Source organism: Hoplias malabaricus, chromosome 3 (assembly GCF_029633855.1).
Source record: "Hoplias malabaricus isolate fHopMal1 chromosome 3, fHopMal1.hap1, whole genome shotgun sequence".
NCBI lineage: Eukaryota > Metazoa > Chordata > Actinopteri > Characiformes > Erythrinidae > Hoplias > Hoplias malabaricus.
Genome location: NC_089802.1, coordinates 71,536,156 through 71,563,444, shown reverse-complemented (window position 1 = coordinate 71,563,444; position 27,289 = coordinate 71,536,156). Strand labels below are relative to the sequence as shown.

Here is a 27,289-nt window from a genome sequence, read left to right as displayed (position 1 = left end):
TGTCAGGAAAAATGGGGAGGTGCTTTCTTCTCCCACATTATCCACAGCTGAAGCACACTTTAGCAAGACACCTAAACCGCAACTGCTCCCTAGGCGCTATGGCTAGCAGCCTGCTGCTCCTGATGTGTGTTCTCACTGCCCCAAGTGTGTGTGTGTGTATTACATCTACAGAGCAGACCTGCGCTAATTGGTATGTGTTGGATGCGATAGAGGGCGGCACGGTGGCTCTGCAGGTAGTGTTGCTGTCACGCAGCTCCAGTGTCCTGGGGTTGTGGGTTCGAGCCCCACTCCAGGTGACTGTCTGTGAGGAGTGTGGTGTGTTCTCCCTGTGTCTGCGTGGGTTTCCTCCAGGTGACTGTCTGTGAGGAGTGTGGTGTGTTCTCCCTGTGTCTGCGTGGGTTTCCTCCTGGTGACTGTCTGTGAGGAGTGTGGTGTGTTCTCCCTGTGTCTGCGTGGGTTTCCTCCGGGTGACTGTCTGTGAGGAGTGTGGTGTGTTCTCCCTGTGTCTGCTTGGGTTTCCTTCGGGTCACTGTCTGTGAGGAGTGTGATGTGTTCTCGCTGTGTCTGCGTGGGTTTCCTCCGGGTGACTGTCTGTGAGGAGTGTGGTGTGTTCTCCCTGTGTCTGCGTGGGTTTCCTCCGGGTGACTGTCTGTGAGGAGTGTGGTGTGTTCTCCCTGTGTCTGCGTGGGTTTCCTCCGGGTGACTGTCTGTGAGGAGTGTGGTGTGTTCTCCCTGTGTCTGCTTGGGTTTCCTCCGGGTCACTGTCTGTGAGGAGTGTGATGTGTTCTCGCTGTGTCTGCGTGGGTTTCCTCCGGGTGACTGTCTGTGAGGAGTGTGGTGTGTTCTCTCTGTGTCTGCGTGGGTTTCCTCCGGGTGACTGTCTGTGAGGAGTGTGGTGTGTTCTCCCTGTGTCTGCGTGGGTTTCCTCCGGGTGACTGTCTGTGAGGAGTGTGATGTGTTCTCGCTGTGTCTGCGTGGGTTTCCTCCGGGTCACTGTCTGTGAGGAGTGTGGTGTGTTCTCTCTGTGTCTGCGTGGGTTTCCTCCGGGTGACTGTCTGTGAGGAGTGTGGTGTGTTCTCCCTGTGTCTGCGTGGGGTTCCTCCGGGTGACTGTCTGTGAGGAGTGTGGTGTGTTCTCCCTGTGTCTGCGTGGGTTTCCTCCGGGTGACTGTCTGTGAGGAGTGTGGTGTGTTCTCCCTGTGTCTGCGTGGGTTTCCTCCGGGTGACTGTCTCTGAGGAGTGTGGTGTGTTCTCCCTGTGTCTGCGTGGGTTTCCTCCGGGTGACTGTCTGTGAGGAGTGTTGTGTGTTCTCCCTGTGTATGCATGGGTTTCATCTGGGTGCCCCCACCCCAAAAAAAAAACAAAAAAACCAGTCCACAGAAAAAAAACACGTTGGTGGGTGGATTGGCGACTCAAAAGTGTCCATAGGTGTGAGTGAATGTGTGTGTGTGTGTCTGTGTTGCCCTGTGAAGGACTTGCACCCCCTCAAGGGGGTGTTCCTGCCTTGCGCCCAGTGATTCTGGGCAGGCTCCGGACCCCATTCCCAACGAATGAATCCTCCTAATAAACACTGATTCACAACATTGATGGAATCTAATTGACAATACTGATCGAATACTTGGTGAACATCTTTGTTTAATCATAACGAGTTTAACCCTTTAATGTAGTGATTGTCACAAAGGGAAATACACATACAGTACAATATGCATAGGAACAAAACAGGCTAGAATAATGGGTTTAAATCTATTAATGGGTTTTGTGCTATTTAACATACCATGTTTGTTTACATAGTTCATGCAATAGAAAACAAGGCACATTTAATACCTCCCTTATCAGTCCTTAAATCTAACAGGAAATAAGACTTGTCTTAATGATTCCAGATGGCTTTAAAAAGCAAACGTTAAATAACTCTTGAAAATATACTTTACAAAGACTGAAATGACAGACACATTTATCATAATCCAGCAGAAAGACAATGGATTCATTGTCAGAGATGACCCTCTTTGGTCAATGAAAGACAAGATTATAAATGAATGGTATTAAAAACTGTGCGTATTCAGGCAACAATGTAAATACAGTATCAAAATGACATTCTGTGAGTTCAGGACTGAGTCACTAGGACAAAGTTCCTACATTTCTGAGGCAAATGACCCCCGAATGGATTATTTCTGTCATCTCAAGCTCATAAAAAAACCCTTAAAGCACCATAAAGGGGACATATTCTACCCCTTTACCACAGTTTACAGTCTTTAATGAAATGCTTTGGTCAAAATACCACAAGGATCAAGCAACACAGCCCTGTCCAGAAGGACCGATTTTAGCACCTGTTCCTTTAAATAAGAATGAGCCGCAGTTCAGTCCAGTGTAAGAGCCCAGCTCTATTTTTAGGCATGTTCTCTTGGTTCTCATTCTTCTCCAATTGCTTTTGCCATATTTAATCAGTACACTAATTTCTCTGCACTTGTTGTGTTTGTTTTGCTTCGTTTAACCTGGTCTCTGTGCTCTCTGAGCTTTGATCAGAGAGGCTCAGATGAGGTGGAACCCTCCTAAACTGTCTGTACACCGCGTAGGAAGCAGCACACAATCTTAGGCAGCTTATACCAAACTGATATCATCAAAATATGTCCCCTTTAAAGGACCTCTGGCTTTACATGTTCCCTTCAGTCAGAGTGAGCTCTACAGAATTGCTTCAGAGAAAGTCAAATTTACATTTACAGCTTTAAATTTATCGCTGATGCATTTAACGTAAGAAACTGATCAAAGACTTTTTATGAAAGTGTCCACAGACGTATAGTGTAGTAACCTATGTGTAAGATCATTTAGAACTAACAAATAAAACAATATTCTTTGCATGGAGTTGGCAGCAAAAGTGCAAAAATTGGCTGGTTTCCCCCGGGTCCTCATTTGTAAACGGGGTTCTCATGGGAGTTTGGATTCTTAGCTTGGTAACGGTAACGCAGTAGGAGTGCTATGAACATCTACTGCAGAATTAGTGATTGTGTTTTTAAGCAGTGAGCACACAGTAGTGTGTGTAAACGTCACAGATCTATAGAAAGTGCAAAAGTTTTCGACGTGCATCCCAGCAGCCCTACATGTAGCTCACACACTCCGTCCTTGCCCTCAACACACACATGTAGAAATGGCACATTAGAAAAGAATCAGTATAATACAGGTGCTTTTAGGGCAGTAGTCAAAAACTGGCCACACTGACCAGCAAAATGCACAATATGGCACTGTACTCATCAGCATTTTACTCCAGTGCAAGAAGAAAGAGAAATAAATGAACAGAATTTACATAAATTAGAACAAAAGTTAGTATATATTACTACACAAAACAAAATAAACCCAAAGCAGCATATAAAAAACGAATGGACTTGAACTGTAATGGAAGGCAGACAATTGGATGGTGGTGGGGGGGGCAGTGCTGTGAGGCATTCTCATACCCCTCCACCACTGCGGTCCACAGACACCGGCCCTCTCAAATCCAGCCCCTCTTCAGCAGTCTTCATCAGGATTGCCAAACGGCTGTCGGAGATCTGCCCCCTCTGCACCGCACTCATGAGCTGAACGAATCAGAAGACAGGACGTATTTACGTTTACATTTTAAAGTAAAAAAATTCAGAAATCTCAGAACGCCTGGAGTGAGACTATTCCTCACGAATCAGGTCAAACTCGCTGTAAATCATCGATGTCATCAGCTGATTCCACTGTGCCTTCTTAGTTCTGTTGGTTCTTAAGGGGTAAGGCCTTCTCTCTTGGCGCTTTTCCATTGCATGGTGCCTACTGGGCTCAGCTTGGCTTCGTTGCTTTTAAAATCTCCAATGTACAGCATCAATTTTGTTAGTCACATTTGATTTTATCCGACTCAGCTCATAAAATAATGCCGTGGACTTTTGCAGAGGTTCAAATGCTCCTTGGATTGGTGGCCAACAAAAAACTCTACTGGTCTGTGAGACCCGTGAGAGAATCTGTGTGAAGAACACGCAAAAATACACGGCGAGTAAACCACGTTTAACATTACTGTCGCTGTTGTGGTTCCTGTTACAGGTGGGGTTTTGCGATGTCACCAGCTACATTTTGCCGGGGAGCTGTGCTAGTGGAACAGCTAATAAGGACCAGGGCTGAAAAGCGTGTCGAGCTGTGCAGATCCGAGTCTAGTAAGTAATACGCAAAAGAAAAGCGCCATACGTTAAGCATAAAGAGCTTTTAGATCATTACTGAACTATCTATTCTCAAATAACATCTCTTCTCTCTGAGCACAGTCAAATTTTCATGAGCTCCCCTGGATGTCTACACCTATTTCAGTAAAAGCCAGGTCTCTGGTTAATTAGCCTGTGACCACCACAGTATGTGGTCAGTTGTTATTGTCAGCAGTTAACTCCATAATTAGACAGCGGTACTTTCTCACTTAGAGCTCAATGAAACAAGAAAAACTGACTATACTTTTGGGTATAGTTCTAAACTTTAAATTTAACACAGCACATCTGCGTTAGTGCACTGTGCTTTTGTATTACATTACAGATGTGTGCAGATGTTGGTCATGTGTTTACACTGAAAGAAATGGACCCCCGGACCTGTAGGTACTGAATGTAAATCTGACTGATAGGTTAATTCTATTAGAATTATATTTATTTATTTTCAATAGGTTTAACTAGAAGAAGGTAAGGTGGCCATCCTCACGAAGATGTTTCTGGGCATAATTCTGCCCACTCTAATGACTGTTAATGTTCTATCGAGAGGGACTCGTGTGTATTCAAGCAGTTGGGTTTGTGTGTGTGTGAATATATGAACATAGGAATGAATTTTGAGCCCGTGGCTGTGTCATGTCAGGCAACATTACTTTGCACGTGCTCCACTGATGGCTTCTTATTATTTCCAAATTAAAATGGACAGTGATCATCATATTTTAACACCTGTTCATTGGCTCCCTATCAATTACTGCGCTAATCTAATTCGTGCTTCGTTACAAAGAGACAAACCCGATGTGTAATTTAGCGCAGGAGGACATACTCATTATTCCAACTCCCATAAAGACATCACAGGGCTTTTAATTACTGCTGGCCTGTCAGGCCTGGGGTCGCGACGCATGTGCGGAATAGTTAAGCTTTCACACCTCTGTCTCACCTCGCGGGAGTTTCTATCAAACCTTCCCTCTTACGCTCAAATAATGGCACAAGGAAAGACAGAGAATGAGGCACTGTGAGGATCCATGCTCTATAAATACAACAGCTGTCATAAACCAGACTATGGGCCGATGTAAAGCTGAATTTGTTCTTGCTCTTTCTGCGAAAAGGGCCATACCTGCAGAAACTCATCCAGTTCCACCTGCCCGTTCTTGTTCAGGTCCACTTCGTTCAAGATCTCATGGAGCGCGTTCTCGTCGATCTGGATGCTGAGTTTCTGAGGGCAGAAAAAACAATGATATGGTCGATGTACTTTCTATCGGTCTGTGACATCGTTCCTGATGGAACCAAATCTCCCCAGCAATGTCACTTCTTAAAATGTTTCAAGGTCGTTTCTAAACTGTTACAAAGTCCATTCCTAGCCTTTCTTTTTATTCATTCTTTATACGTTTTTTAAATGATAAAATATAATGTGATAATGTGATGTTTAATATGGATTTTTGATGAAAATCCTATTTATTTGATTGAAGAGTAGAATTTATTACTGCATCGAAGAGAGACAAACAACCAATTAATAGCCTTGATTTTATAGGGTATGTTCAAAGTGCAAGTGTCTATAAACATTTGGCCGAAAAGGCTTGGTCTTTTGTGGCTTTAATGACATTGATTAATGTTCTATTATATATCCAAATATGTTTAATCATTTAGATTTGCTGATACAAACTGAAGGCATTTTTGAAATCCTTGGTCATTTCTTACAGACCGCACTGCAGACACTGAGGGGTGGGGGGTGAGGGGCACAAAAGCAAATAATTACAAACTACAATCAGTATTACAAGACAATATCAGCTAATGATAGAAAAGCTGGACACACTCACCTCTAGAACTTGCTGTACATCCAGTGTAGTGATGAAACCTTTGCTCTCCTTGTCAAATGTGTAGAAGCGCTTTTTATATCTGTAGATTACATTAGTGTCAGAACAGCATAGGATAAATCATGCACACACACACACACATACACACAGACACACACACACACGCACAGATTACCTGGCCACTTCCTGTGGAGTGAGAGAAATCTCTGTGGTCTTGGTAAGTTGTTCAGAGCGAGCTTTGTAGCCCATCTCCTGATACAGAAACTTCTTGGCTGCCTCCAGTTCTTCCTATAGACACACACAGGACAGTTCATTAGAAATTATGTAATACTCATTTTGATGATTTCGAATGGTTCAAATATATAAAAATAATTAAAATAATATGAACAGTGCGGCACACAGCAGGAAGTGTCACACAGGGACGCTCCAGGGACCTGGAGGTTATGGGTTCAAGTTCCACTCCAGGTGACTGTCTGTGAGGAGTTTGCTGTGTTCTCCCTGTGTCTGTGTGGGTTTCCTCCAGATGACTGTCTGTGACGAGTTTGCTGTGTTCTCCCTGTGTCTGCGTGTGTTTCCTCCGGGTGACTGTCTGTGAGGAGTGTGGTGTGTTCTTCCTGTGTCTGTGTGGGTTTCCTCCAGATGACTGTCTGTGAGGAGTTTGCTGTGTTCTCTCTGTGTCTGCGTGGGTTTCCTCCGGGTGACTGTCTGTGACGAGTTTGCTGTGTTCTCCCTGTGTCTGCGTGTGTTTCCTCCGGGTGACTGTCTGTGAGGAGTGTGGTGTGTTCTTCCTGTGTCTGTGTGGGTTTCCTCCAGATGACTGTCTGTGACGAGTTTGCTGTGTTCTCCCTGTGTCTGCGTGGGTTTCCTCCGGGTGACTGTCTGTGAGGAGTGTGGTGTGTTCTTCCTGTGTCTGCGTGGGTTTCCTCCGGGTGACTGTCTGTGAGGAGTGTGGTGTGTTCTCCCAGTGTCTGCGTGGGTTTCCTCCGGGTGACTGTCTGTGAGGAGTGTGGTGTGTTCTCCCAGTGTCTGCGTGGGTTTCCTACGGATGACTGTCTGTGAGGAGTGTGGTGTGTTCTCCCTGTGTCTGCGTGGGTTTCCTCCGGGTGACTGTGAGGAGTGTGGTGTGTTCTCCCTGTGTCTGCGTGGGTTTCCTCTGGGTGACTGTCTGTGAGGAGTTTGCTGTGTTCTCTCTGTGTCTGCGTGGGTTTCCTCCGGGTGACTGTCTGTGAGGAGTGTGGTGTGTTCTCCCTGTGTCTGCGTGGGTTTCCTCCGGGTGACTGTCTGTGAGGAGTGTGGTGTGTTCTCTCTGTGTCTGCGTGGGTTTCTTCGGGGTGACTGTCTGTGAGGAGTTTGGTGTGTTCTCCCTGTGTCTGTGTGGGTTTCCTCCGGGTGACTGTCTGTGAGGAGTTTGCTGTGTTCTCTCTGTGTCTGAATGGGTTTCCTCCGGGTGACTGTCTGTGAGGAGTGTGGTGTGTTCTCCCTGTGTCTGCGTGGGTTTCCTCCGGGTGACTGTCTGTGAGGAGCGTGGTGTGTTCTCCCAGTGTCCTCGTGAGTTTCTTCTGCGTGCTCTGGTTTCCGGTCCAAACGGGGGGCAATGGCAATGTCAGGTCAGTGCCTGAAAGGAACTTGGTGTGTTCTCTCTGTGCCTGCATGGGTTTCCTGTAGGTGCTATGCTTTCCTCCCACTGTCTACAGTAAATACGTCTAATTGAAGGGGCATCCATTATGGGTCCAAAAGGTTGACTGTGCACACACAGCAAACGTCTCCATGCTCAAATCCTAGTGTCGGCCAGAGGAGTACAAAGTCCCACATGCAGCACTGGGTTCTCTGAAGGTTCTTTAAACATCATAAATAGGACCTCACTAATGTTCTCAAGGCACAATGCCATCAAATCCTCACAGAAATGCTCACGAAGAAGCTGTTATTTATTTATTTATTTTTACCAACATAGGACCAACTACATATTAATGCCCTTCGCTGGATGTTTGATGCTTAGATTTAGAGTTCTCCATAAACTTTTGGCCACGTAGTGTATGTATTACGTAAACTGGATTACAATAGGCAAAATTCCAGCTCTCGTAAATGTTCTTACTGCAGTCAAAACGTCACGCAGGCATTAATATGACTGATGAGGAACTTCCGGAGGACTGGAGTGTAAATATACCTGCACTGCACTGATTCCCTCTGGAGTGTGTGCTTATATGTGTGTGTGTGTGTGTGTGTAGGGTGCGGTGCACCTGTATTGTGTGCTGAGAGAAGGGGGGAGTGTTTAACTCATGGGAACTGAAAAGTATCAAAGCTGTGCAGTGCTCAGCGCTATTATTAGTGCTTTTGTTTATCAGACAGGAAACCCAGGACCTGCGTAGGAAGGTCGGCGTAACTCTATCACCCTCACACACACACACACACACACACACACACACACACAAACACAGGCTGTAATATAGCCCTACAAACACACACACACACACAAACATAATAGCCATAGTAGTACACAGGTATGGTACTGAGCTGATATTGTATAATTCAATCATGTTATTTTAGTCTCAGGCTCCCTGCTAAGAAAACACTTTTAGACTGATATTAACAATAGCTGAGCTACGGTCCACAGCGAGCACTACCGAGCTTAAACTGACCAAGACCTTTGGCTTTCATTTCTACACTGAAAGGCTTTGTGAGGAAGCTGATAAAGCTCATAAAAGAGCAGATAACACAAATTTAAAGAAAACTCTTGTGCAGGTGGGTACGTGCGCAGTTAGCACTCCGTCCTGTGCTGGGTTTATAGGTACCAGACTCCTGTTTTTCAATTACGAGTGCACATAAACCAAAACTATCCTGAGCCATGTTGTTTCTGCCAGAAACGGCCAATTATTGCAACACATTAAAGAGTTAATTATTTCTCACTTGTAAATGCAGGCTCAGCACGTTTAGTCCTAGAGGTCCCACATGTGTGTACCTGTGCCCCACTGATAGCCCACACCCACACGACCCCTGTGGGCCCCACTAATGTATCCAGGCTAGAGATGGAAGTTGGGGGGTTGGGATTTTAGGGGATTCTTCCTGGATTGTGTTTTTTTTTTAACCTCTGACATCATATCTAGCATTATCGACTGATCTTGGCAAGACGTCAATACCTGATACTGGATCAGTGCAGTTTCTAATATCACAGGGGCACAATATGTGTTTGTAAGTAGAAGACGGGATATTTTATTATGATCTGAATTTGATGAAACCCCCCAGTGAATTTGCAGAAGGAAAAGCATACATTTTATTGGTAAAATATGGTTAAAATGACTATAAAACTAAGATTTCATTGAGATGCAGTATGAATGAGTACCCCGTCCTCCTCTAAATCCCCCTATCCTTTTTTAAAGACACTCCTCCATATCCCAAATTCAATCAAATTAATTTTTTAGTCTCATATTTGCTTGGTTTATAAATATATAATTGAAATGGTATCAAATTGTATCATGTTAATGTGCACGTCTGTATGTCTTCACATTACAACAAAATGAAAAGGTCTAAAATGTAGAGTAGAACCTTCCAGTACTGAATAAAGGATTGTGAAGAAATGCATGTACAGTATATACCCATGGGACATAAAAATAATAACTCAAACGAAGTGATAATTGACGTACTTTCTTCTTCTGCTCACTCCAATCCAGCTGTTTGGCCATGATCTCTACGATGCGAGGCAAAGCTTCATCTGCAGCCTGGACGTTCAGAAAGCCCAGCCGAGTCCGCCTGGAAATCACGTCGATGGCTGTGCAGGCGTACTCTTTTATAGCATACATCACCTGGACACAAGCAGCCAAACATTAGCATTGTGTTCTAGTGAAGCTGCACAATACCAACCCTGACTTTAATATGTGGTCCCACAGTGGTGTACATTAATCCTAAACTAAACATTCAGGTGTTTAAGAACACTCACCTCACTCTCTATATAGGGGAATTCAGAGACAAGGCGCTTGCCCACGATCGGCCATCTCTTTCCTGTGACCTGGGCCATCTTGGCGACCTCAAAAGCCCTCCCTCCATAGGTGGCTGCCAGGTGTTGAGCCACCTGTGGATTTATAGGAGACAGGTGATAAGGCTCTTGTTAGAGCATGACAAGAGACTGGAATATGTGCAAGAGAAGCACCGAGAATCTTACAGTGAGTGGCATGTGTTAACTGAGCCTTCTGTAATGTGACAGTGATCGTAAATGGCCATGACCGTTCAGCGTGTGTGGACCGGGCAGAAGTCTTGACGGTGGTCTGGTTTGCTGTCTCTGGGATCCTTCAGTGGAGCCTACCTCGTGTTTTCTCTGTCTCTGTGGCTGACGCCCCGCACTGGGTTCAGAGCTTCATTAAGCGTTTGGACAAATACAAACCGCACCGCTTTTACTTCGATTCGAACCCTTCCGTTGCATCTCTCGCCAAAGGTCAAGTGCTGTCAGAAATATCTGCATGCTGACCTTTTTAAATATGCTGCAACAAAAACAGCGCCCATCATAGGGCCGGGGCTCCACTGAGCTTCCCCTGCTCCTAACGAGGGGTTGCCAGTCTTCCTCCCCAGCAGATCCACAGGGACGACGGCAGACTGGAGAAAGCTCAGCTCCGCAGTGGCCTGTCAGCAGCAGACAGAGGTGGAGTCCACTCATCAGAGCAAAGGACTGCTCAGTTCAAATTGATTTTCTAATGGAGGCATAAAATAAATCCAAATAAAGTGCGATCATAGTAAAGGACTCTGAGGGAGAGCTGTTCAGGTAATAGCTGTGTAATGGTGAGATCGCTCTCAGTGGGGAAGTGTAATTGTGGTGGCAAAGTTAATGAACTCTGATCGGTAGTTGGTGTGGAGCAACAAAATCCATCTCAGGGATTTTACGCAGGTCATGTTTTAATGCTGTTAAAATGGCAATTATCAATAATTTAGCTTCAAAGCTTCCTTTCTGTTGAACTATAGGCTAAAGTCATTGACTTGAGAAACCATTTTGACAAGTAAAATAATGCAAAAATGGACAGAATGTGTCACAAACACAAGACAGGAGAAGGAAGTTTCAATGACAGACTCGGAAGCCAGAGCTAGTGATGAGCGGTGATACAGCATATTACCAAAATATGTGGACATCCTACCTAATTATTGCCTCTGCCATCAACATGAGCATAATAAGCGCATTACAATATGGGTTTCCATGGCTGGGCACTGCTCCACACAAGCCTCATATCTCTACTTGCAATGCGAAGGGTCAGAGTTGTGTAAAGCACACCACCACTGGTCTCTGGAGAAATTGTGTTCTCTGTAGTGATGAATCATGCTTGAATCTGACACTCTGGTGGACAAATCTGGATGTGATAGGTACGTGGCTACTGAAAGACCAACACGTGACTTGGTGGAGGTATATTTTGTATTCAAATTTTAAACATTCTCATGCTCTTTTGTCATTTCATAGGGAACTAGTGTGTAGCAGCTCCAGGGGCCTGAAGGTTGTGGGTTCGATTCCCACTCCGGGTGACTGTCTGTGAGGAGTTGGTGTGTTCTCCCTGTGTCTGTGTGGGTTTCCTCCGGGCGCTCCGGTTTCCTCCCACAGTCCAAAAACACACGTTGGTAGGTGGATTGGCGACTCAAAAAAAGTGTCCGTAGGTGTGAGTGTGTGAGTGAATGTGTGTGAGTGTGTCTGTGTTGCCCTGTGAAGGACTGGCGCCCCCTCCAGGGTGTATTCCCGCCTTGCGCCCAATGATTCCAGGTAGGCTCTGGACCCACCGCGACCCTGAACTGGATAAGCGCTTACAGATAATGAATGAATGAACTAGTGTGTAGTATTTAAAATGGCAAATGTCAAGGAAAAAGTGCTGCAGAAGCATGTGTGTCAATTTGTTCTATTCTTTCGGATAAAACTGTTCTTTAGATGATGAAATGGCGATTCCAATATTAGCGATTGTGACGTAGCGTATTAATACATCATTTTATTTATATATTTTTTTATAAAATGACAATTGTCATTTGTAATACCAGACCTCATTTATCATAAAATGATGACAAACAAATGTGGGTCTGAAGAAAAATTATGATTACTGCTATCCATAACACCCTCATAACAACATCCGAGTCTGGACAAGAACTATATGTTTTATCTGGAGAAGTGAAGGGAATGTTCTCCAGTCCTGAAAGCTCACCTCATTCTCCAGACCATAATCCTGGACCAGTCTGATGTAGAGCGTAGGGGTCCAGTCTTTCCCTCCTTCCAGTGTTAGGCCCACAGTTCTGCTGGGTCCAGCTGGAAGCTTGTGCTCCTTTACTGCAGCATCGAGGGTCTCCTCTGCCATGGAGCGGTAGGTGGTCCATTTACCACCTGGAAAGAAGGAGTGTTTTAAAAGAGTATCTATGTTCTGCAAAAGTACGGGGAACACACAGATGTTGTGCATAGTTTGAACACTCCTGGTGAAAGGACATGTTTTGTTGACTCTTTTATAGAGATAAAACTTAAAGAAACGCTATGGGTTAGATCGGCATTTTGCTCCTTGGCTCCCTCTACAGTTGCAGAGTGTAATTAACTTTTACAGCACTGCCCTGAGTTACACAGTTCTGTTTCTGCAGTGCTGAGCCCAGACTAAAAACAACAGAGGCTCTGTTCTCCCTATTACAAGTCAATAATGCATCACATTTATTTTAACTGTAATTTCAAGGCAAACACTACCTAGGGTTGCTTTAAATATGACATTTCTCTCCTTAATTTAGTGCATACATTCTTATTTTTAGCAGTTTCATATAAAAAAATACAAAATCTAAAAAAAACCCAAATCTCCCAATACCTTTTACTAAGCAAATAAACAGGAAGTGTGTATTAAAATGCGCAGATGCGTGTTGCCTGAACACGATTAAACCCAAGTGGTTTACCCAGGGGTGCCCATACTTCTGCATTTGATTCCATGTGCTCTATTGGTGAGCCACAGAAGCAGAAATGTAGCTGGACATTCCCTGGTCATCAGCCTGCACTTGGGCAATGTAACAGCAGACATTTCCTCAAAGAGCTAATACAGATCTTACAAAGACGTCATTGTTTCAGAGGGAACTGACCAGCGATGGTGACCAGGCCACTGTCGCTGATGCTGACGACATGGTTGCGGCAGATGGACTGCGTGTCTTTGGAGTTGGGGTCAGTCACTAGTGGACGAATGCCGCTCCAAGCTGCCAAAACGTCTCCCCTCCGCACTGAAAGCAACAAAGGACAGCCACAGTAAGAGCTGGAGTGGATGATCCACTGTGTGCTTGTGATTAACTGAAGAAGATAATGTGAATAAGATTAAGTGACTTAAGTGAAGATTTAAGTAAGATTTATGTGAATAAGAGAAAAGAAGCTAATGAAGCTAGGGTTAAGAAATTTTGCTGATGTGGTTTGCACTATAAAGGTTACGGGGTAGTTATGATTTGGCACCGGCTTCATTTAAGGTGGAACGGGAATAAGAAGCTGCTTTGTAATCTTAAGGAACGTAAGGCATATCTTTAGAGGTGCTTCCAAACATAGCCATGGATTCCTAACGTATGTAAATAAAGAATCCAAAGTTAAAACCATGGCTTCTATTGACTCAGATAAATAGAAGGTGCTGATTGGCTGCTCAGTGAGCAACATGCAATGTTTTGCATTTTCCTGCTCTTTTCTTGCCTCCATCTTAATATCTGTATTTCGTAAGTAAACGCTCTGAACCCGACCATTAAGACCACTTGTAGATAGTGTATAGCATCACTACAGCAGCATGTGTCCAGACGGCAGTTCTAGACTTAAGTAGCAGTAAATGTATGTAGTGTACCACCCTTAACAACAGCAAGACAGCAGCAAACCTCTCGTCAGAATATCTGCTCAAACACATGCCTTGAAATTCTTAAGCTTGATGCAAAAAATGTCTTTTTCTGCTGTTTAATCACGTGCTTTTCATGTGATTTCCCAGTGCTGTGTAGGTGTTTCTTTTGATAAATACAGAATGGAATCTAAGACAGTGTGGCTTCTTACATTTCACACTTATTTATGGGGATTACACAAGCTGTGAACGTTTGTATCCACAATGAGTGCAGGAAAATAACAGAATTCCCTCATTAAAAGTGGTGTCTACGTTTACATTAATGGCATTTAGAATCATCTTGAGAATTCTTACTGGAATGGAAACGATTGCTTTTGATTGGCGGTGGTGTTCTTTGTTCTGTTGCAGCAAACATTGTATCTACAAACTTTGACACAGTTTGCAGTCAACACCGAACAACAACAAATCGACTGCCTGTAAAACTGTTGATCCATTGTAATGTAAAACACGAGAAGCAAGAGTTTCCAAAGCCTCTGCTGCTAGAAATGTACTTTCCACCGTGTTGCTTTTTAATTCGGCTTTATCCACACGCCATGACCGCAGTGCCACAATTGAGTCCGGAGTCAATTTCCCCATTGCGGTGACATCTCGAGCATTAATTATTAAGATGGAGTTGTGTATCGATCGAGAACACACCTGCCACTGTAATATGCAGGTTGATATTTCTGAATGGATGAAAAAATAGGAGACGGCAGCCTCATTATCAAAGGGCATCGCTGAAACATTTATGACAGGGCTGGGAAGCTGAGCAGACAGCAGGCTGGGGAAGGCAATAAGCGCTACCTCCACACACACACACACACACACACACACACACACACACACACACACACACACAAACTCTCTAAATCAGACTCTGCAACAAAACACTGTCACATGGAACATGTCCGTTTCAGTAGCTATGGGATCTACTAAATACTTGCCATTATTATGAGTCCCCAATTTACGAAAACCTTGCACAATTAAAGAAAGAGTATTTCAAAATGTATGAGAGTATGTATGACGAATTATGCAGGAACCTCAGTAACTAATACATACTTAGATTAATTAAAAATGAATGAATCATTAATTAATATTTATTCAGTTTATTTTGCATCCACACTTTATTTGCTTTATTAATTTTTCCATTTTCTCAGGAGAAAGTTTTCCGTTTTTTTTTAAATATCTGCAGGGATATCTTCCAATGCTCCAAACTCAATCTTAGAAATCTTTAGAAGTCTTTTCACTTGTCACAATCATAGTAACCCCAAACATATACAATGCTATTGAGGGCTGAGCCCTGGGAAGAGCAGTCAATTGTAACTTCTTTTCAGATTCGTAACATTGAGAAACCTTCCTAAAGTATAAAGATGGACAAAAACAGCTACGGATTTCTCCAGATTTGAGCTTTAGCTCTAAAAGCTGAAAGGTTTAAGCTGTTAATCAAGGCGTCTAAAAGTTATTCAGAGTTTCATTTAGACAAAGACAAAACAGAGCTGGCTTTTCTTTCTTCCGTGATATTGTTCTTTGTCTGTTCTCTCAGGGACATCAACAGGGATTTGTCCCTTACGCTCTCCATGTGACAAATCTGGAGGCAATCCCCCTGTAGCCTTACTGTCCAGTACAGTCCAGCCTTATCTTTCCACACTGGACAAGTCTCCACAGCCATAGGCAAGGTCTCCCTGTCATCTGCCAGCCTTCTCTCTGTTGTCCACTTTATTCACACGATCGGTCATTCCTCAGGCCCCTGGGCCATCTGACTACCCGTTGGACTCTGGCAGCGAGGGTAGGACACCCTGCCATACGCCAGCCGTCACACTGCTGTTCATGTAGCCTGACCCTAAGCCACAGCCTCTAGCTGTCGAAGCCCATGATTTATAATGCATAGTAATATATGACTAGAACGTAGGCGTAGACCACCTTTACAGTCCTACCACCAACAGCACACCAGAAAAGGACATACTGTATTATTAACTAATATGATGGCTGTGTCACTATTGTGGAATACACACAAATACTATACAGCAGGGGTCATGAATATGCAGCCGTGGTCCAAATCCAGACCCAGTCGCTGTCCTATCCGGACCTGGACCTGTAACCGTGTGACTCTTCTAGTCATTAGATTTAGAGAACTGTCTCAATGTAGTAGAATTAGTTTAATAATCTATTAAGCGCAATCTGTAGCACTTAGAACACTATTTGGAAGCTCCTCCTTTTTTGTTTCCCGTTGGATTGTGGGATAGTACTGTCCATCGTTACCATACTGAAAAATCGACTGGTTCTAAATATGTATTGTGGATTATTTACTATACTCAACTTTGACACTTGTAACTATAGCACACACTATGTGCGTTGGGATGAAGCGTTTATTTTGTTCTGTAAATCATGTCATTGTAACAAGTTAAAAGGGAAACTACAGGTTTAATATTATGCAAAATTAATTCTTATTAAAATAAGTATAATATAATATTAAAATAAGTGCAGGAACATAAATACAAAATAATTACGGCAATTTAAATCCTAGTCACATCTTTGGACCGGAAAAATCACAATAAGGTACTTTCTCAAAAATGGCCTAAAAAATAGCTAATAATATACCACCATCAGTGAGCTACTCATACAGCACCATCAGCAAGATGACAATACACCACCATCAGCAGGCTAACAAGACACTTAACAAACATTTAACAAGTTAAAACACAAAGATTCCCAGCTCTGTACGCATGAAAGGATGCAGTGTTTGCTAACGTTGCTTATTCAGGTCTGATTTGGGAAGGGGTTGAGCTGCTATCAGTCCAATCAATCGAACAATCAAGCCCACGGCTGTGGCGCTACGACCAATTAAGAGGGCTGCTCCAAAAAATCAATACCTCCTCTTTGATGAAGATTCACAAAGCCGTTACTTGTTATGATGGCAAGCCGGCCTGTCTGTCTGCGGCACTAAACCAAACCCACCAGAGGACACACACATACACACACACACACACAAACAGGGCACCAGCCGAAAGCAGGGTGCCAGAAAGACCCAGAATCTAATTCACGATAATGTCACGGCAGTAAGAGCCATTTCCATTAATAAATATAAATCTACAATCAATGTTTATTATATTGTATGGAAACAAATTAAACTGTTAAATGGGAGTCACTGAGTATGGGCACTGTGTTACATTAAAGGTTTGTAGATTCATGGTAATTTGTGAAATCAGCAACTTTAAAATACATCCACTATGGACAGAGATATTATAAACTGTCCATGCACAATTTGTATGATCTCCATTAAAAGGCATGTAATGAAATAGGACACTTAAGGTTGCCATGTTCAATTTCCAGCATGAAGTAGATATCCCAGTAAACAAGGAACGTCCCTGGACGTTCAAAATAGGTCTAAAAGTGGTCCGTCAAGGACATATTTTAAACGTCAATGGACGTCCAAGATCCATCTTAATAAGTTAGTTAAGTGGTGACCAATCGATAACGTCAGTGGACGTCCAAAACACGTTTTATACAAGTAATTTATTTCGGGACCAATTAATAACGTCAGTGGACGTCCAAAATACGTCTAATAGTCGTCTTTTCAATGTCTGTGTTTGGACGTCTTTTCAACTTTCATTTTCAACCTTAAGAGAACGGTGATTAGACAGCAGTCATTACGTTATTTCAACGTTGAATCAACGGCTAATTGTTTACTGGGATAGCTCTAGCATTGGGCTATGAAGCAGTAAATCTGCATTCTTTTGGAAAGAAAGAGCATCATCTCATATATTTGGGATGAGCTGACCTCAACCTGACCTCTCTTATGACCTTGTGGCTGAATGCCATCAAATCCACTTAGGATTGTTCCAATGTCTAGAGTAATCTTTCCCAGAAATGCATGGATGATTTTGACTGTACCTTCCACATCGGGACTGAGGTAATGGCGGACTTCACTTAGAATGAAGTTGATGTCCTCCTCCATGGGGATGGGATGGGCTGTGACATCAGTGGGCGTGTCTGTCGTCCCGGCGATGGTCATCTTCTCCCACGGCAAAAAGAAAATCACACGGCCGTCACTGGTGGCGGGGTCCAGCAGCCCCATGTTGTCAGGGCTGAGTTTGGTACAAAATATATACAATCATATTATGCTCATTGATGTTACTGAAATAAAATATCATTTATTATAACATAGTTGACACTAATAAGCATATTAACTAGCTAAGACTAATAAAGAAATAAGCCTATGTTTCAGAGGAGATTTTGCACAGTGCACAGAATCACATTACTGAAGAATGAGGACTGTGTAGGGTGAGGGTGATCTGATCTGACCTGTAGTACCCAGGGATGACAATGTGGACTCCTGCGCTAGGCTGACAGATTTTGGGGGTTTTCTGGTTGTCCATTTTGCGCAGCGAATCTGTGAATGGCCCTGTGGCATTAATGACGCACTTGGCACGGATGTCAAACTCCTGGCCTTCAACACACAGGGAGAGAAAGAAAGAGAGATATGTTCTATAGACAGAATACCTTAAAAATGCAATCTACAGCAGTAATACTGTCATAAATACTGACACATATAATTACAGCACTGTGCAAGAGTCAGAGGGTAGAGATATACTTGCTGTTTAGCCATGCCGTCACATAGACACTCGCCTGTATCGTGAATATAAATGTTCACATACTTACACATGTGCTACGCTTGTAACTGGAGGCTTCCACTAGAGGGCAGACCAGAGAAAGATGTGGGTGAATGTGGACCTGGCTCTGACAAAGCCTTCAAAAACTTCAAAACTTTCGGCCATTGTGTTGCGTTTTTGTCTGCACTGCCCCCTACCGTTTACACGTGTACTGCACCTTGCGTAGGCACAGCCTTTTTTTTATTTCGGAGGACGTGTAGTGTACAACCTACGCACCAAACAGATGCAGGATACACAAGGCAGCCATGATGCGTACGCAAACATGTAGCTAAGAGCAAGTATATCTCTACCCATAAATTACCCATTGTTTATTTCCAGCAACATGTCAAAATGTGTGAGCTACCCGTGATGTCGTCTCTGCAGCGGGCACCACACACTCTCTCCTTCCCTGTGTCTGGGTCAGTGTGCTTCAGCAGGCGGACCACTTCTGTGTAGTTGGCTATGGCCGCTCCGTGACGGGCAGCGGTCAGTGCAATGGCAAGATTCATCCGGGAGTCATTGTGCTGTCCTGCAAGAATATACAGAGTGGAGTATTAGGAGATAAAATCAAACTGCCACATATAAGACGCACAGATCTGATGTTAAAACAACTTACTTCGCTGTTTAAAGACTGTGTTAATCATTTCATCGTAGCTGAGCGATTGTAAGCTGTTGTTATTGCTTGTGAGGACAAGGGCTTTGTTTATTCATTCATTCAAAGCCAGTACCCACTTATCCGGTTTAAGGGTGTGGATGGACCAGAGCCCACCTGGAATCACTGGGCACGAGGCAGGAACACACCCTGGATGGGGCACCAGTCCATCACACATTCACTCACACTCACAGCTATGAACACTTTTCTGCATGGCCAATCCACCTAGTAACATCCGGAGGAAACCCACGCAGACACAGGAAGAACACACCAAACCCCTCACAGACAGTGTCCGATGCCCAGCTCGGGGTCTGTTCCTGCCCTGTGCCCAATAATTCCAGGCAGGCTCTGGACCCACCTCAGGTTGGTAAAAGTGGATGATTTACTGAGTTACTCTCAGCTTTGTGTCATAAAGAAAGAAATAATGACAGATAATAACAGATGTGTCATTTCAACACAGTGATGTTAAGAACGTATATAAACAACTCCAAAACCAATAAGAAAATCCACAACCACAATAGATCTATCCTTGTGCTGTAAAGCTCTCTCCCTGCCACACTGATCAGTTGTCGAAGTTGTTCCAGCGCTGAGGAGAGTGAGATCTGTGTTGTGAGAGAATGTGTGACCACAGGGCTGGGCTACTCACAGAAGCATGTCTAATGTTAACACATGCTCAGGGCAACTCCAGCAGACAATAAAGTAATAACACAGCCAAGGAGCCCCTTTAAAGGGCAAATTCTCGAATGAATTACGAGCAGCGAAGAGACCAGCGCGCTCTGTTAGAGATCCCGTGAACCTTTGCTGCTTGTGACTGTGTTGCTAACAGCTAGAGCCATGTGAACTGTGGTGTTAAAACCATCTACCAACTGTTACAGACCCCGTTTAACACTCGGAAGTCTATTACGGGTTGATTTGTTATACTACTGTTATATACATGGTTATATTTACATTGTAAACGTAAAGTTTTAAGTTCCGTTGATTTAGAAAGATATCTTTTCCTCAAATCCAGATAGTCCAAAGCCAGATTGTAATAAAATATGACTAAACTGATAATACCCACAATTCTAACACACATTACACACATGAAGTGTTTTATAAGGTTTAAACATGACTCATTAAAGCCCTTTTTACACATGTATATGCTGGGTTTTGTTTTATTAGAAATAGAACAGAATAAAAAATAATATATTTACACTAAATGAACAAGAAGTCCAAGTGAGAAGTAGGAGTGGCTGTGGAACATGGTATTATTGCCTAATGTTATTTATCCCCGCCTGCAGGGACACGGTGATGTAATCCGACTCAGAAGATATTAGGTCATTACTGCATTGTTACATTTTAATGGAAGGTCACAGGAAAGTAAGAAATTGGGTCCTGTGTTTGGATGAGACTCTTTCACCCTGTTCTTCATTGGTCCGGACCCCAACTGGACCCACTACACAGCAGGTTTGTTTGGATGGTGGCTCATTCTCAGCACCATCTGTCTCACTGCGGTGCTAAAAAACCCAAATACTACCTGCTCTGTTGTGGTCCAGTGGGGGCCCTGACCACTGAAGAACAATGTGAAAGGGGCAAAGTATGCAGAGAAATAGATGGGCTACAGACTGTCATTGTAAAACTACAACATGCTCCTGTATGATTGGTGGAGCTGAGAGAATGGAAAATGACTGTCAAAGCCAAGAGGTACACTCTTAAAAATAAAGGTGCTACAAAGGGACAAGGCCATAGACAAACCACTTTTTTGTTCCATAAAAAAAAAAGAGGGTGGCACGGTGGTGCAGCAGGTAGTGCCGCAGTCACACAGCTCCAGGGGCCTGGAGGTTGTGGGTTCGATTCCCGCTCCGGGTGACTGTCTGTGAGGAGTTGGTGTGTTCTCCCTGTGTCTGCGTGGGTTTCCTCCGTGTGCTCCGGTTTCCTCCCACAGTCCAAAAACACACGTTGGTAGGTGGATTGGCGACTCAAAAGTGTCCGAGTGTGTGAGTGAATGTTTGTGTGTCGCCCTGTGAAGGACTGGCGCCCCCTCCAGGGTGTATTCCCGCCTTGCGCCCAATGATTCCGGGTAGGCTCTGGACCCACCGCGACCCTGAACTGGATAAGGGTTACAGATAATGAATGAATGAATGAAAAAAATAAGAGATGTGAGTGTGAGGAACCTTTTACAACCTCTTGTAGCACCTTTACTTTTAAGACTGTAATTTTAATGTTATGGCTAATTATCATAACCTAGTCTTTACTCAGTGGTCAGTTTCTGACTACAGGACATTGCAGACTATGTGTAACGTAGGTGGCAGATACAAACTGATTCGCCGCTCTGATCTTAGTCGGTTATACTGACTTTTATAGCATAAATACAACACCCTGAGATCAAATTACATTATCCCCTCAACCCATAGAACACTAATAGGGATTAAACTGAACGGTCAGATCCAAGGCTTTGTCCGTTATATTTCACTGCTCCAGGGTCCAGAAGAAAAAAAGAATGACCATCAAAACGAATGCAAATTCCTCCTTGATTTACATCACAACAGAAACCAGCGCGGCCAAGATAACGGCGTTTATCAAATCAGATTAAACCAAATAAATGAAGACAAAAATAAAAGCCATTATCAACAGGAGAATGACATACAGCAGATTAGCAAAGGTCTGTCAGATTGAGAGAGAGAGAGAGAGAGAGAGAGAGAGAGAGAGAGAGAGAGAGCTAAATGAAATGGAATGAGGGATGGCGTGACAAAGTAAGGTAAGAGAATAGAAGAAGACTGAAAGAGAGAGAAAGCAAACTAGGAAAACTAAGAAAAGAGGAATGAGAGATGGTGAGAGAGGAAGAATTAGAGGAAAGAGAAGAGGGGAGATGAGGAATTGAGAAATGAAGGAAAGAGGAAGAGAGAGGTGATGGAGAAATAGAGGGAGGCAAATAGCGGCAGGCAGAGCTGGATCTCCAGCGGAGAAGGTCAGGTTTGGAAATGTCACGGCCGTGATTGTTCCAGATTGAATAATTGGAGAGAAAAGCCGGCTGACAACTCAGAGGAAGGAGGGATGGAGGGGGAGGGGGAGGGGAAGAGGCTGGAAACGGCAATTGTGGGGAGACATACGAATAAAACGCATCTCTGAGCTGACTTTACACTGCTCCTGTTTCAGGACTTCCAGTCACACACACACACACACACACACACACACACACACATAGCATACACAGGTGTTTCGCATCATGGGAATATTGTTGAAAGTGCTGACTCTAAACTTTCAGATCTATTATACATTATTGCTATTAAATCATGAACTAAACACTTACATTATTAAAGGTATTAAAGCTAGGTTATGTGTAGAGTCTTGTTTTACAGAAAGCGAGATACATTATTTACATATTTTCAATGTTTATAGATGTGAAGAACTTCAAAGAACTGGCTTTCACACATTCCTCACTCACTCCTTATGTCACTCACTTACTCATTCATTTTTGCCAAAGTACTCCACAAGGGACGCTATTCCACGCTTTGCTTCAGTGACACTGTGCCCTTGTTCTCATTGTATCCCGACAAAACAAAGAGAAATGAATTGAGAATCAATTTATAGCAAAATGACAGTAATACCCACGGACTTCTGAAGGTTTAGGACCACCATAAAAATGCAACGTGTGGGTTGTTGAGGGGGGTGTGTGTGGTCTCCTTGGCTTATTCTCCCCCATGGAGCAACTGGATCTGACAGATCGCTGCTCAAATAGCTGCCACATTCTCTGTGTAAATCTGCTGGCCCTACACTCTCGGAGGAAACGCATGGAGCACAGCAGGCCAAACGCGTCCTGACAGAAAGCCCCCGCAGGCTCGGGGGCTGAGGGGCACGGAAGGAGGTCCTAGCTGCTGTTGAGGAGACCTTGAATAAAGGGGACAGGCTCGAGATGCTCAGACTAACCAGTAGCATATGGAGGGTTTGCCTGGTGGCAGCTGGAGAAACACACATAAGAGCCAATAGTGACAAACACACAGACGAGTGGGGCTCCACTGGGCCACTGGCACTTCCCCCTGCTCAGATACTGCCAGGCTGTTCTTATTGTTGTCCAGTACACATGGAGAAACCCAGGTGGCATATAAAAATGATAGTTAGACAAGACATCTTAAGTAGAAATGGTAGAACAGTGGTTTTATCCTCAGTCCCAACAGCCTGTTGTCATTAAGCACACCAAAGGAACCCAAAGCCAGGTAAGAAACAAGGTGTACATTCATTCATTAAAACACAATATTTTAGTGAACTGTAAAACAGTGGCAGCTTTAGTGTCTGGTGTCAATCATGTGTCTTGGATTGTCTCAAGATGAACTGCACTGCTGTGTTTCTCTTTCCCAGGTATCAGCAATTCTCTTTGATTGGTACTGCACTTATGATATGTTTATTTGAATTTCTCTCATTCTACTAGATCCCTTTGAATTTTCTGTCTTTTTTTTCCAAATTCCATTTAATATTTTTGCATTTTCATTATTTTTTTCCTGATCCTTAGGATTTTAACTGTGTTTTATTTTTAAAAAAAAATTATAAAAAACATAGAAAACAAATACACATAAAATATCATAGTGACACGCATGTATTCAATCATTCATTCATTCATTGTCTGTAACTTCTTATCCAGTTCTGGGTCACGGTGAGTCTGGAGGGAAAGGCAGGAACACACCCGGGAGGGGGGCAGTCCTTCACTTCTTTGAGTCGCCAATCCACCTACCAGTGTGTGTTTTTGGACTGTGAGAGGAAACTGGAGCACCCGGAGGAAACCCACGCAGACACAGGGAGAACACAACACACTCCTCACAGACAGTCACCCGGAGGAAACCCACGCAGACACAGGGAGAACACAACACACTCCTCACAGACAGTCACCCGGAGGAAACCCACGCAGACACAGGGAGAACACACCACACTCCTCACAGACAGTCACCCGGAGGAAACCCACGTAGACACAGGGAGAACACAGCAAACTCCTCACAGACAGTCACCCGGAGGAAACCCACGTAGACACAGGGAGAACACACCACACTCCTCACAGACAGTCACCCAGAGGAAACCCATGTAGACACAGGGAGAACACACCAACTCCTCACAGACAGTCACCCGGAGGAAACCCACGTAGACACAGGGAGAACACACCACACTCCTCACAGACAGTCACCCGGAGGAAACCCACGTAGACACAGGGAGAACACACCAACTCCTCACAGACAGTCACCCGGAGGAAACCCACGTAGACACAGGGAGAACACACCACACTCCTCACAGACAGTCACCCGGAGGAAACCCACGTAGACACAGGGAGAACACACCACACTCCTCACAGACAGTCACCCGGAGGAAACCCACGTAGACACAGGGAGAACATACCACACTCCTCACAGACAGTCACCCGGAGGAAACCCACACAGACACAGGGAGAGCACACCAACTCCTCACAGACAGTCACCCGGAGGAAACCCACACAGACACAGGGAGAACACACCACACTCCTCACAGACAGTCACCCGGAGGAAACCCACGCAGACACAGGGAGAACACAACACACTCCTCACAGACATTCACCCGGAGGAAACCCACACAGACACAGGGAGAACACACCACACTCCTCACAGACAGTCCCCCGACACAGGACTCGAACCCACAACCACGGTGCCACCCCCAATTAGACATATAGTATTTATAGTATTTCGTATTTATGCATTTATTCAAATAATTGATCTTATTATCAGATATTATCTGATATTTAACTTTAGAAATGGCTGCTGCTGCTACTAATTCAATCTCAGATAAATACTTGTACATTTATTAACAAGGTTTAGTATAAAGTTTAGACTATTTCTACTGGTCTATTACATTCCATATAGTGAAATATTCACATAATGAAAAGGACAGTGTGTGTTTTTAAAAGATGAGGGGTGAAAATGAAGTCATGAGGTTTTGATATGATGTAAGAGGCAGAAAACGTCTGCACTAACACAGACGAAAACATGAGTGTCGCTCTCTTATCTCACCATCATAGTAGACGATGGCTCCAACGAGCTTGTCCTTCTTCAGCATTGGGAAGAGCTCCAGGGCTTTGCTCTTGCTGAGGACATAGCTGCTCTTCAGGCAGTGAGAACCAGCCACAAGATCATACATCTTGATCCCAGCCCAGTAATACGGCAACTGCCACCACCTAGACCCAAACACACCGTTACAACTCACACACAAACAAACAGCTCATACTAAATGACAAGACAGTGGTGATTAATTTATCACAATCATCAGAATATTATAAAAGAAACTCAAAATGTGTGAATTGTTTTCAAGGCAGAGGGTCGTCAGCCTTCCGCTTTCATGTTTCATTGCAAGAAAGTGGCTTAAGAGATTCACAATTAAATAAAAAATTAATTTCTACTAATGTGTCACACAGCTCCAGGGACCTGGAGGTTGTGGGTTCGATTCCCGCTCCGGGTGACTGTCTGTGAGGAGTTGGTGTGTTCTCCCTGTGTCCGCGTGGGCTTCCTCCGGGTGCTCCGGTTTCCTCCCACAGTCCAAAAACACACGTTGGTAGGGGAATTGGTGACTCAAAAGTGTCCGTAGGTGTGAGTTTGTGAGTGAATGTGTGTGTGCCCCCTCCAGGGTGTATACCCGCCTTGCGCCCAATGATTCCAGGTAGACTCTGGACCCACCGCGACCCTGAACTGGATAAGTGCTTACAGACAATGAATGAACGAATGAATAATGTGTCCCAGGTTTGATCCTAGCCTCGTAGTCACTGTCAGTGAAGAGGTTGGTGTGTTTTCGCCTTGTCTATGTAGGTGTCCAGTCCAAAATCTCATTGGTAAATTAAATGGCTGTGTGCAAATGTCCACAGGTGTGTGTGACTGGGTGACTGTGTGAAACTGTCCAAAACTTTGTTAGTGTGAGTGACCGAGTGACTGCATAAAACTGTCCACAACTGTGAGTGTGTGAGTGACTGGTTGAGTGTGTGATATTGTCCACAATTGTAAAATTAAATGAATGACTGAATCAATAAAGGAACGAATGAAAAAATGAATGAACATACATTAAAGGGAACGTTTACGACTGTGGGAAATGCAGCTCTAAGCCCTGTGTCTTTTAAAGTGGAACTGTATGTTTGAGGGAAAATAACAACTGCTGTTTGTATGTGGCTGAATATTTCTTGTTTGTAAGCTTTTATTCACTGTTTGAATTACCACAGAAACTCATTTGTAACTCGAGCTGTTTAGTTTTGTAGCACTTTCCGTAATGTAGTTAGCCATCTCCTGAGAAACAGGGAGAACCACACTCCTCACAGACAATCACCCGGAGGAAACCCACGCAGACACAGGGAGAACACACCAACTCCTCACAGACAGTCACCCGGAGCGGGAATCAAACCCACAACCTCCAGGTCCCTGGAGCTGTGTGACTATGACACTACCTGCTGCGCCACTGTGCCGCCACAACTCAGCAGGATTTCTTTAATTTATGAACTAATTTATTATGGAGTAATTGTTACTTCTATGAGGTCATCCTAGGAGTATTATACACTAAAGCGTATTATACTGTAACTCCACAGATTACAATATAATGGAGTTATACTTAAGTTACAGAAACTTGTATTAAAATTTGGATTTGCCTTCAGGCCCTGGCCATTTAAAGTGTTAAACCCATCTTTAAACGGTGAAGTAACTGATATTTGATGACAGCGGATATTTCAGTGGACATCACCAAATTAGGAGCTATTATCAAGTCTGAAGCAGGTCAGTTTCGCAGGCAGTAATTAAGATGAATATTCATTGCAATGAAAATGAAAAAAGCACATGCCCTAACTTCCTGTTCCCCCCCAGGACCTTTGTGAGAACTCTGTTGCAGAATTTCGGACGTGTGATAGGACGGTGATGTGATCTTGAGGTCCGTGTGTTCTGTGACCCCTCGACATGGCTCACACTACTTTAAATATCATATCCAAGCCTAAATGCCAGGAGTAATTAGAGAGGGTGACAGCAGGGAGGGGGAAATCTTCCCCAAGCCCCCGCTGAAGTTCTGGAGCTCAGGGATAAAGGCTGAAATGGTGAGGGGGGTCCACAAAGACCTGCAGATCCTTGTAACCCCACCGCTCCGGGGTCCATGCGCCATTTCTGTGAACTTATCACTTCATATCAAAGAAGAAATACTGTACTGTCATCAGTGTCAGCCTT

General features: G+C 44.0%; 1 protein-coding gene across 1 annotated transcript in view; it reads right to left on the bottom strand.

Moving 5' to 3' along the window:
* Positions 1–1,653: 1,653 nt before the first annotated feature.
* Positions 1,654–27,289, bottom strand: part of gpd2 (glycerol-3-phosphate dehydrogenase 2 (mitochondrial)) — a 38,404-nt gene continuing 12,768 nt past the window's right edge. Inside the window, exons 6-17 of the mRNA XM_066664888.1 lie at positions 25,115–25,278; positions 18,825–18,989; positions 18,114–18,258; positions 17,703–17,896; positions 13,054–13,188; positions 12,153–12,328; positions 9,929–10,060; positions 9,636–9,794; positions 6,173–6,285; positions 6,001–6,079; positions 5,301–5,399; positions 1,654–3,562 (exon numbers count right to left, since the gene is read on the bottom strand). Of these exons, the coding sequence (XP_066520985.1) occupies positions 3,437–3,562; positions 5,301–5,399; positions 6,001–6,079; positions 6,173–6,285; positions 9,636–9,794; positions 9,929–10,060; positions 12,153–12,328; positions 13,054–13,188; positions 17,703–17,896; positions 18,114–18,258; positions 18,825–18,989; positions 25,115–25,278 (1,687 nt within the window). The 3' untranslated portion in view covers positions 1,654–3,436. The remainder of the gene's footprint in view (positions 3,563–5,300; positions 5,400–6,000; positions 6,080–6,172; positions 6,286–9,635; positions 9,795–9,928; positions 10,061–12,152; positions 12,329–13,053; positions 13,189–17,702; positions 17,897–18,113; positions 18,259–18,824; positions 18,990–25,114; positions 25,279–27,289) is intronic.